The sequence below is a fragment of the Euprymna scolopes genome, chromosome 46, assembly GCF_053919585.1.
Source record: "Euprymna scolopes isolate OS-2025 chromosome 46, ASM5391958v1, whole genome shotgun sequence".
NCBI lineage: Eukaryota > Metazoa > Mollusca > Cephalopoda > Sepiida > Sepiolidae > Euprymna > Euprymna scolopes.
In genome coordinates this window covers 90,314,288-90,326,787 of record NC_136527.1, presented here as the reverse complement: position 1 = coordinate 90,326,787, position 12,500 = coordinate 90,314,288, and the positions used below count along the sequence as shown (strand labels likewise).

Genomic DNA, 12,500 nt, shown 5'->3' with positions numbered 1-12,500 from the left:
ATTATTATTTTATTATTATTATAATTATTATTATTTTTATTATTTTTATTATTATTATTATATTATTATTATTATAACTATTATTATTATTATTATTATTATTTTATTATAATTATTATTATTTTTATTTTTATTTTTATTATATTATTATTATAACTATTATTATTATTATATTTATTATTATCATTTTATTATTATTATTATTATTTTTATTATTTTGTTTTTATTATTATTATTATTATTTTATTATTTTATTTATTATTTTTATTATTATTTTTATTTTTATTTTTTATCATTATTATTATAACTATTATTATTATTAATATTATTTTTATTATTATGTTTATTATTTTTATTATTATTCTTATTATTTTTTATTGTTTTATTATTATTGTTGTTATTATTATCTTTATTATTTTTATTACTATTTTTATTAATATTTTTATTATTATTATTTGTATCATATTTAATATTATTTTATAATTATTGTTTTTATTATTATTTTTATTATTTTTATTATTATTTTTATTATTATTATTATTTTTATTATTTAATTTTTTACTATTATTTTTTATTATTATTATGATTTATTATTATTATTATTTTTTATTATTTTTTTCTCATTATTATTAACACTATTATTGTTATTATTATTGTTATTATTATTGTTATTATTATTATTTCATTATTATTATTATTAATATTATTATTATTTTTATTGTTATCATGATTGTTATTATTTTTATTATTATTTTTATTATTATTATTATTATTTATTATTATTATTTTTTATTATTATGATTATTTTTTTTATTATTATTATTATTAATATTATTATTGTTATTATTATTGTTTTTATTATTAGTAGTGTTATTATTATATTTTTATTATTATTTTTTTATTATTAGTAGTAGTAGTAGAAGTGTTGTTGTTGTTGTTATTATTATTATTATTACTTTTATTATTATTATTATTACTATTATTTTATTATTATTATTTTTATTATTATTGGCCCACCTGGAGCTTTTACACGAGTCAGCAAACGATCTGATTGGAGACCTGTGGTGTTCTCTGGAAGCTGAGTGACAACAAGTCTCCCCAGACGTCCAGCTCTCTCCTCCTCCTTCGATAGCATATTCAAATAAATTTGCATCATCGCAACAGCCTCTTCCGATTGATTTCTAGCTGACAGTGGCCATTGGTTTTTACTGGAATTTGAGTGACACTAAGCCTCCCCAAAGCCCCAGTTCTCTTCGCATTTGTCCAGCGGAGGTCTGGCCAGTGCTCCCTCCTCGGTCTTTCCATCCTCCTTGACCCTTCTCGGCTCTTTGGTATCACATTTTTAGGGGGGAACGGTGGTGAAACAATGGAGAGATGCATGATGGGGGGTGTAGAACATGTAGATCTGCAGTTTCGGTGTTCTTCATTTCCTGTAACGCTTCTTCGTTATATTGTCTTGTGTTATTCCCCACATTCAAGGGTTTTCCTTGATATTTCAGCCGTATATCGTTAGGCGTTGTATTTTGCAGCTATTGCTCTGATTCCAATTTCTGCCATTCTTCTTTCCAGGTTTGTTGGGATTGTTCCTAGTGCTCCTACTATTATCGGTACTATTTTGATTTTCTTCATCATTCTAACTCTCTGGCTAGCTCTGTGTATTTGCTTCGTTTCTCCTTTTCTTTCATACTAACCCTGTGGTCAGCTGGGACAGCAAAGTCTACGATTTGACAGGATTTCTCTTTCTTGTTAATTATTATGACATCTGGTCTTCTTGCTTGGATGGGTTTGTCCGTCTGTATGTCCATGTCCCATAGGATTTTGTGGTTCTTGTTTTCGAGCACTGTTGCGGGTTTATGCTTGTACCATTTATCTGTACGCTCAAAATGCAGCCGTTTGCACAATTCTCAGTGCACTGCCCTCCCCACTTAGCCATGCCTGTTTTTGTATTCATTTTGGGCAAGTTTGCTGCATTCACCTACTATATGGTTTATTGTTTCGTCTCTTTGTCCACAGAGTCTGCATTTGCTGTTTTCTTGTGTTTTATCGATTCTTGCTTTGATATGGTTGGTTCTTATCGAGTTATCTTGTGCTGCGGATATTAGGGATCCAGTTTCTCAGTTTATATGTTCTTTTCGCATCCATGTCCAGGTGTTTTCGTTATTCTCATCTTTTATCATTCTTACGAATCTTCCGTGGCGTTGTTTCTCTTCCCATTTCTCTTTTCTCGTTTTGTCATTTGTCTCTCTGTTTTCTGCTTTGTTGTTTTTTACAGTGTCTCTCGCTGCCATAATTATCCTTTCAGTGTTTTGCATTATGTATTTTTCTAGTACTTTTGTTTGTGTCCTTCACACAGTCTTCTATAGAGGTCAGTCCTCTCCCGCCGTCTTTCCTTTTCACGTAGAGTCTGTCAATATCGTCCTTTGGGTGTAGTGCATTATGCATGGTCGTGAGTTTCCTGGTTTTCTGGTCGAGTTGTCTCAGTTCTTCTTTTGTCCATCCTATAAACGGTCCAGAGTATCTTACTAGTGATATGCCCAAGTATTTATACCTTTTATTAGGTTTCTACTATATAATTTAGTTTCCAGGAGTTTTCTTGTTCTCCTGAGGTATTCCTTTCCAATTTTCTCTTTCATTTCTGTTGCTCTGATGTTGTCCGCTTCCAAAATTCCCAAGTATTTATAGTTGCTTTGTTTCCCTAGTGCCCTCATTTCTGTTTGGTTGGGTAGTTCCATACCTTCTGTCGTTTCCAGTTTTCCCTTTTTTATAACTAGTTGTGTGCACTTTTCCATTCCAAATTCCATTTGGATATCTTGGCTGAAGATCCTGGTAGTGTTAATTAGCGTCTCTAGCTCCTTTTCGATTGTTATTATTATTATCATTATTATTAGAATCTGAATATTAATTAACTTGTCCGTATATGCAGTGGCACAAAAAGGTCATCATCGCAAACATCAATTAATGAGAAACGAATTACCTCCCTTTTCAGTCGCTCTTTATCAGTTAAAAATCATTAAAACCATTTCCTCTCCAAAAATTAAAAAGAAACATGGCTGTCTGTTTACGGTTTCAAATTGGCTTTTTTAATTTTATTATTTAAAGAAGAAGTCACGTTAAAAAAAAACAATTTTTTTTTTTCATTATTAACATCTGTTCCTTTATAATTTATATAAAAAAAATTATTCAGAAAAAAAAAAAACCCAATGTTTTGTGCATTGAATTTTCATTTAACAAAAATCAAATTTTTTTAATCAATTCTTTTTAGCTTCGAAAAGTTTAACAAGAATTGGCTAAAATTATTTTAAATTCATTGTTTGTTTTATTTTTTATTTTTTATTCATTTTATTTAAAATGTGTTTTGAAAAATTTTCAACTACCGTGGAATTTCCACGGGTTCTGCTAGTTATTATTTTTTTTTTTCAGATGACAAAATATGGACTTACAAACACATTTTAGATGAGTTTTATATTACGAAGACTTTTCAAAATTCCAACAATCGTAGCCACAGCCCCGAATGTGCAATGTGGCTTTTTAATAGTGACATCATATTTCTTGTGAAGGTTTGTGAAATTATATATATATATATATATATATAAATATATATATATATATATATATATATATATATATATCTTATACTGTCTTTTAAATTCAGTAAAAATCCTCCTAAATTTGCTGATGAGGAGACCGTGCTTACCAAAAAAACTATATATAATTGTTCTACATAACTTCATGTATACCACAAATAAAAAGCACGGATTTCCGAAACGATCGTACAGATAATTGACTTTGTTGTTGTTCCTTCTTATGAAACTGATTTTTAATTTAATTAAAATTTGATTTTTAAATTAAAAAATTTTTTTTTTAATTTTTAAATTGTAAATCACATTACTTAATATTGAATTCGCTCTAGGACATTTAACTATCGAGCTTATTATATATCTAAATTACAACGAGCATTTCCTGTATTTTAATTAAACTAGTAATTTCACTGTTACATTAAAATACACTTAGCTCTTTAGACTATTAGTCTAATCTCCTTTAAATTATATATATATATATATATATATATATATATATTTGTTTACTGTTTTTGGGGGGAAAGAATTCCAACAAAGTGCTCGATTACAAAGAAAAACTTTTTCGATATAAGAGCTTAATATTTATTTATTTAATTGTACAGAAGTTCAGAAAAACATTGGTACCGTCGGTTTACAGCCCAACATAAAGGGAACCAGTTAATGGTAACACGTAAACGATGTTCGTCTCCCGTCAGCCATGTTGTTTCAACATATATATATGTGTGTGTGTGTGTGTGTGTTTGAATATACTTGTATGTAATATACTGAGTTATATTGGGTTCGTGTAATTCAATAAATTTTCATATACCAATAAGTTTTAAGCCAAAAAGAGATGACTTAAAAAAAGTAAGCTACAAAATACATATTTCATAATTGAGCATTAATATACTGTGTAAGCAAAATCAAGACTTCAAGAAAGGTGTTGATAGCAAACGAAAGTGTATTTCATTTTAAGTTACAATTGTTTCCATGCCAGTTCGACAATTTCGAACATTGTATCGTCTGAAAATTTTCACAACCAGCATTTCTTCAAACTTCTTGAATAAAAACACTCTTGACAATAGAACATTGTTTCAAGAAAATTCCCTTTTCACGGAGGACGCCTCTAGGGTAAATGTTTTTTTGTTTTTTACAAAGGAGTCCCCACTTATCAAGGGCCAGAGGCCACTCGAGGATAAGGGTTAATGGGTATACATTAGTCAATAGGATTATAGTGTAGTAATCGTTATTAGTGGAAATTTTGTAAATTGGATTACTTAGGGAGGGGGCGGTTCATCAAGAACTTGTTTATGTTGGACTTGAAGACAATCAAATTGTAGTCAGCTGGAAAGCAGTTAAAGGGAAGAGAGTTCCACAGACTGCAGTTCTAAGAAAGAAGCTTTGTTCATGGAATCTACATTTAGGTCTAGGCACAGATAAACAGTGTGGGAAATTGTTGATAGTGGTTTTGGCTGGACGAGTGTTCTTCGTGAAAGTTTGGCGAGAGAGGATCATAGATTGAAGCTCAGACGAGCACTTTCCAAAAAATAACAATAAAGCAGAGACAGGCTCGCAACGTCTCTTCTGTGGGAAAGAGGTTGCAAGGAAGAGAAAATGGTATCCCTCCACTAAGCTACGAAGTCTAATTTGAACTCTGTCAAGGCAGGATTAGCTGTTTCTAGCAGCTCCTGCCCAGATATAACAACTCCATCATTGGCCGTACCTGGCTCTTCACATGCTTCTTTTCATTTAAGGGAATTTTCTTTAAACAATATATATATATATATATCATTCAAACATTACCGTGTTTAAATGATATGGTTACGTGTTAGTTTTACTCATTTAGAACTGCTTTAAAGCTTCACCGCTTACTCATTTTGCGACCAAATTTCAAATAATTTTTACAACATTTTGAAAACATTTCTTTTTTCAATTTTTGGTCAGTAAAACAACAGCTATAATAAAATTACTGTGTTAAAATATTCTCAGAATATGTAAGGAACAAAGAGACGTTTTTTTTTTAGCTGTTTGTTACCATAGCAACCAAGCATTTTTCTTTCTAAAATTTTAAATCATTACTATATATAGATACTAGTGTTGCATAGGGATGGGGTCTTTTTAAGAGATAGGATACATAGATAAGTAGATTTTTTTTATGGCGCATGCACGCACACTTAAAAAAAGGATGGCTGCCAAAGAATACAATGCATAATACAACTTTTATATCTCGATAACTACTTATTTCTGCAAAATTTTCATATTCAGCATAGTCGAAAACCTATCCAAGTCGTAATTTTAAAGAAAATTGTGGAGGTGGACTTAATCTAAAAATATAACAAAAATTGTTTTTGCAGAATGGATATTTTTTTGCATTCAATCCGATCGACAATATTGTTCTCCCGGGCAAAGGTGTCCAACTACATAGTGTTCCCGCCATTAGCTATGACGCGGCCATTTCGTCCAGTCACGGAATCTACCTAATCAGAAAAGACACGTATGTTTCCGTTTTCATAAATTATTTGAAACGTATACATATGCATTTATCTCTATCTATCGCACACACACAGACATTTATATATTTCTGTGGAAATATATTTTTTTAAATCCTATCACGTGTTTATTCATACCAATCCTTAATATATAAAGCTCAATATAACTCCAGAGCCTCTAACAAATAAATGACAAAAGTCTATATTTCATGATAAAAATGCATGACTACGAAATGTGAAAATTGGAAAAGAACATTTATTTTGTTCTTTTATTACTCCATTTTGTAATCCTGCCCATATGCATCTTTCTTGTGAGGGGTTGATAGGTATGATTTCTTCTAAGTTAAGGGCAGAATAGATTCATTGATTGATATAATAATTAAATGAATGGTTTTGCGCTACTAAACAGGTGCTTTCAATAACTCTTAATGTCAATGTACTTAAAGGAATAAATTGTAAGATGGTCAACATCATGAAACTTGAAATATAGAATGCTAGTTACAAATAACAAGAGACCTCTTCAGCTTATACAAATGTTTGCAATCTTGCTGTACTGCCTGAAGAGTCTCCTAGTTACTAGCAACTGGCTGACTGAAACATACTCATAATTGTGTAGCAACATATTACTGTTTATGTGAAAACAAATAAAGAGTATACCCTGCTCTACTTCGGTATTGAGCACTCTTGTATTAACCACGTTACACTTTATTTTTTACTTAACCTCTGAAAAACAATAACCTCAGATTATATATATATATATATATATATTATATATATATATATATATATATTAATTAAAGTTTGTTTTTGAAATATTATTACTTTCAATGTATACCGTTTTCGTTTAACGGGTCTAGATTGTTATTTTATAAACCAGTCACCGTTAATTTTGAGTTAAGCTCAATGTGTCTATTTAATAGGTGCAGAGCATATATAGTGTAAAATTTTGTTGAAAATTCAAAGACTCACGTTTTCTTTTTTATAACCTTCATTTATTTCCTGGATTTTTTCCATTACAGTTGTTTCATTGATGAGTAGGCAATTTTATGATTTATGTTTCCATAGAAAATATCCTGTCCCCATCAACTTCTTCAGATGTTTATCTATTAGATTTTTACAACAAAAGGTATATCTTTAACATGCTGAACATCGTATTTGGGTTAAAAGATTTCCAAAGCCATGCCTCCTCACTTCCTCCATTTTTTGGTGTTATGCGAATATATATATATATATATATATATATATATACAGAGCAAATAGTTAATAAAACATGTTAAAAAGCACTTTGAAAAAGAGTTAAAAACATATTTAATCTGAAAAGGAAACACTTAATAAGTGGATTCCCCCACTAACCAACAATCACGAGGTTCTTTGCTCAGCAACTGAGAAGGCTAATATGCTTGCCAGTCGGTTTGCCTCCAACTCTACACTGGACCCTCTAAACCACCCCCTACCTGACTTTCCTATGCGGACAGACGCCACGCTAGACGATCTGGAAATCACCCCTGCTCAGGTGCATGCTATCATAAAAAACCTTGACACTTCCAAAGCATGTGGACCTGACCTCATCCCAGCTGTGCTATTAAAAAAGTGCTCAGCCGAAGTACCTCCAGTTCTCTCCAAACTCTACAACAAATGCCTTAATGAATCTTGCTTTCCGAGCTGTTGGAAACTGCTTCTGTGGTACCAGTATTCAAGAATTCTGGCGAAAGAACTGACCCATTAAATTATCGCCCTATTAGCCTCCTCCCACTTTTTGCCAAAATATTTGAGGCCTTAATTAACCATGCTCTAGTCCAGCACCTTACAGATGCTAAACTTCTGACCGACCATCAATATGGATTTAGACAAGCCCGTTCCACGGCAGACATCCTCACTGTAATCTCTGAACGCATATACCATTCACTGGACAAAGCGGAAGAGGGCAGAGCGGTAGCTCTAGATATATCTAAGGCTTTTGACAGGGTATGGCATGAGGGTCTCCTCAGGAAGATTAGATCTTACGGTATCACTGGTAGAATACTTAACATAATTAAATCCTTCTTAGATAAGAGAAAAATCCAGGTTGTCCTCGACGGTCGTACGTCTAAACAATATAATATAAATGCGGGAGTGCCCCAGGGATCTATCCTTGGTCCTCTGCTGTTCCTGATATTCATAAATGACCTCCCCGACAAAATTGCCTCTGAGATGGGTATATATGCTGATGACACCACACTCTATAGCAGGCATGACAGGAAAACAAATGAACATATATCTAAAGTAATGGCAGAAACACTAGAGGATGACCTCAAATCAGTAGTGGAATGGGGACAAACATGGATGGTAACGTTCAATGCCACCAAGACAAAACTGGTTTCATTCAATAATTACAAGAAACCTTCTCTATCACCTATAGCAATGGCCAACAACTCTTTAGCTGAGAGTACGTCTTTCAAGCTCCTTGGCCTAACATTCATAGGAAACATGAGCTGGAACAATTACATCGAGGGCATTGCCAGGGCCGCTGCGAGGAAGGTGGGCTCTCTCTACCATGCTAGAAAACTTCTAACACCCGAAAGTATCCTGTACCTCTATAAGGCCACTATTCGCCCATGTATGGAGTATCGCTGTCATATTTGGGCCGGTGCATCGGCTACTAGTCTCTCGCTCCTTGACAGGGTTCAAAAGAGAGTCGCAAATCTGATAGGCCCTAAACTGGCATCTAAACTTCAGCCTCTGTCCCATCGCTGAAACGTTGCATCCCTCTGCCTGTTCTACAAGTATTATAATGGTGAATGCTCTGAAGAACTGCAAGCACTTGTGCCCCCATGACGTGAACACCCTCGACAGACCCGACAAGCTGCAAAATCCCACCCCCACACTGTAGAGATCCCTAGATGTAAAAGATCTTTCTACTCCAGTAGTTTCTTCCCCAGAACTGCTAGACTTTGGAATTCCATTCCAGGTCACTGCTTCCCCAACTGTACTGACATGCATAAGTTCAAGTGCAACGTGAACCAACATCTCGCTGCCCTAATCTCTACATAGTACCCCAGTAGATGTTTCCCCTGATAGTAGCCCCCTACACCAAAGTGGCAATATGCCTTGTTTGGGGTGAAAATGTAATAAAAAAAAACAAAAAAAAAAAAACATAGCAACCACTTTTTTTTTATTACATTTTCACCCCAAACAAGGCACATTGCCACTTTGGTGTACGGGGCTACTATCAGGGGCAACAACTACTGGGGTACTATGTAGGGATTTGGGAAGAAAGATGTCATTTCACTTGAACTTCTGCATGTCAGTACAGTTGGGGAAGCAGGGACCTGGAATAGAATTCCAAAGTCTAGCGGTTCTGGGGAAGAAACTACTGGAGTAGAAAGATCTTTTACATCTAGGGATCTCTACAGTGTTGGGTGGGATTTAGCAGCCTGTCGGGTTTGTCAAGGGTGTTCACGTCGTGGGGGCACAAGTGCTTGCAGTTCGTCAGAGCATTCACCATTAAAATACTTGTAAAACAGGCAGAGGGATGCAACGTTTCGTCGATGGGACAGAGGCTGAAGCTTAGATGCCAGTTCAGGACCTATCAGATTTGCAACTCTCTTTTGAACCTTGTCAAGGAGCGAGAGACTAGTAGCAGATGCACCAGCCCAAATGTGACAGCAATACTCCATACATGGGCGAATGGTTGCCTTATAGAGGTATAGGATACTTTCGGGTGTTAGTAGTTTTTTAGCATGGTAGAGAGAGCCCACCTTTCTTGCAGCGGCCCTGGCAATGCTTTCAATGTAATTGTTCTAACTCATGTTTCCTGTGAACGTTAGGCCAAGGAGTTTGAAAGATGTACTCTCAGATAAAGAGTCTTTGGCCATTGCTATATATATATATATATATATATATATATATATATATATATATATATATATATATATCTCGAACATGCTTTGTCTCCAGAGTGCAAACTGATTGAAGAGAATTTTAGCTTTAACAACATCAGCGTGCAGTGGCTGTCTTTTCTTGGTGCGCTTCACTAAACTATCGCCAGGTGGCGCTTCTCAGTCTAAAAACATTAAAATTATTAATTTGTTGTTCATCCTTCAAAGTTGCTTTAATTAAAAAAATGTTTCATTTAAATTATTTATTTGTTCGAAAAAATTGAATGTTGCTTTCATTACAAAATTCTTTTATTAAAATTATACTTTCTTACACAGATGTTTTTACAATTATATTTTGATACATTTTTATACTATAAATGTTTTTGCTTTCAAATATTTTTTGTGTTTGGAAAAAAATCTCGTTTGTTACAAGAATTGTGTAAACTAAATGAATTCTTCTGTTGCCCGGATTGAATGAATTAGGTGAGAATATATATTAGCAAAATACCTGGCGTTGCCCGGGATTGAATGAATTAGGTGAGAATATATATTAGCAAAATACCTGGCGTTGCCCGGGATTGATTGAATTAGGTGAGAATATATATTAGCAAAATACCTGGCGTTGCCCGGGATTGAATGAATTAGGTGAGAATATATATTAGCAAAATACCTGGCGTTGCCCGGGATTTGATGAGATAAATGTGTTGCATATTACCTGTCCTTGCATATACATGCTGTAAATTAGCTACCCTAGGTAAGATACAATTATTTCATATGTGTAATACCCGTCTTATGTAGGTAAAATATTCTTTTGCTCGGAATAGCAAATGATACATAAACATGCAAAATTCCTCTCTCATAAGAATAATCAATTTTTTCATTATGTGTACGGTCCCGAGCAACGCCGGGTAGCCCCGCTAGTATATATATATATAACAAATTTCCCGAATTTCCATTACTAACGATTACTATATTGTCCAATTGACTACTGTGCACTTTTCCACCCTTATCCTCGACTGGCCTCTGGGCCTTGATTAGTGGTAATGCCTATTTAACAAAAAAAACATTACATACAGGTTTGGTACCTGTGTACAGCTTAATCAAGACATTAAAAAATGAAAATATCGAAAAAAGGAAAAAAAAGCTAGTAATAAAGACGGGGAGGGAGTGTCGGTTCTTTACATGGAGTTATCTCCCCCATAACGTGTTAAAAATTTCGGGTTTGTATTACTGAACACATATATGCAAAAAAGTTGTCAAAAAGCAAATACATAACAAATAAATGTTATCAAAGGATAAGTTACTTTTCTACCTAATTGGATATGTTTTTTAGTGTTTTTATTTAATGTAACATGTTTATTCGGCTCGAAAAACATAGTGTTACCGATGTATTGGAAAATTTTAAATGGCGACCGACACTCTCTTTGACACGGTAAGTTTGGGAAAAGGAGTTAAAAATAAAAAAAAATAGACAAAATAATGTTAAAAACCCACCAAATGTATGTCAGCCTATGTCACGGTAACATATATTGAGCAAGTTGCTCGGTGTTTGAGGGGGGGGTAAAGTAAAAAGCAAGCGAAATAATTACCCTGTTTAAAGATTATAAAAAAAAACGATGTTAAACTTCTTAACAAAACGAAAAAACCAAAACAAAAAAACAACAAGCGAACGTAAAACTTCTTTAAAAAAATCTGAAAAACAAAAACAAAAAAAAATGAATGTGTTCGAAAAGACAAAAAAAAAAGCGAAAAACGAAAAAAAAAATGGCATAAATAACCCTTTTTCAATATTAAAAGTTTAAAAATCGAAAAAAAAAAAAAAGAAAATTTTATCAAATACTTTGGATCGAACCTGCAATCTTAAAATAACGACACCGTCACTTTGATCATTGTGGGCAAATGTAGGTCGGATTTTATATTTAAATTCAAGGGACAACGCGTCTTTGCACATGTTCACGCATGCGTAGAAGCTATCGTGTCATGAAGGAACGATTTTTTGCTACCCCTCCCTGTAGATAAGTGACTTGTTCAGGGTGAAGGAATTATTGTTTTTGACCAATTTTTTCGATATTTGTCGTCAGAAGATTCGCATTCAAAATAATACCAATCTGGCGAAAATCCGTCGCCTCTGTCAAAAGGTTTTGCAAGACATACAAACACATTTTTCTTTTTATTATTATTATTATTATTTATTTTTTATTATTATTATTATTATTATTATTATTATTATTATTATTTATTTTATTATTATTATTATTATTATTATTTATTTTATTATTATTATTATTTATTTTTTATTATTATTATTTATTTTTTATTATTATTATTATTATTTATTTTTTATTATTATTATTATTATTTATTTATTATTATTATTATTTATTTTTTATTATTATTATTATTATTATTTATTATTATTATTATTATTTATTTTATTATTATTATTTATTTTATTATTATTATTTATTTTTTATTATTATTATTTATTTTATTATTATTATTTATTTTTTATTATTATTATTTGTTTTATTATTATTTATTTTATTATTATTATTATTAATTTTATTATTATTATTATTTATTTTTATTATTATTTG

At 32.0% G+C, this 12,500-nt stretch overlaps 1 protein-coding gene across 6 annotated transcripts in view; it reads left to right on the top strand.

Moving 5' to 3' along the window:
- The window catches only part of LOC145270662 (uncharacterized), a 111,579-nt gene that overhangs the window by 57,309 nt on the left and 41,770 nt on the right, over nucleotides 1-12,500 (top strand). For all 6 annotated transcript variants that reach the window (XM_080126294.1, XM_080126293.1, XM_080126297.1 and 3 more), the window contains 2 exons: nucleotides 3,421-3,557; nucleotides 5,912-6,051. In XM_080126294.1, coding sequence (XP_079982420.1) covers nucleotides 3,421-3,557; nucleotides 5,912-6,051 — 277 coding nt within the window. The remainder of the gene's footprint in view (nucleotides 1-3,420; nucleotides 3,558-5,911; nucleotides 6,052-12,500) is intronic.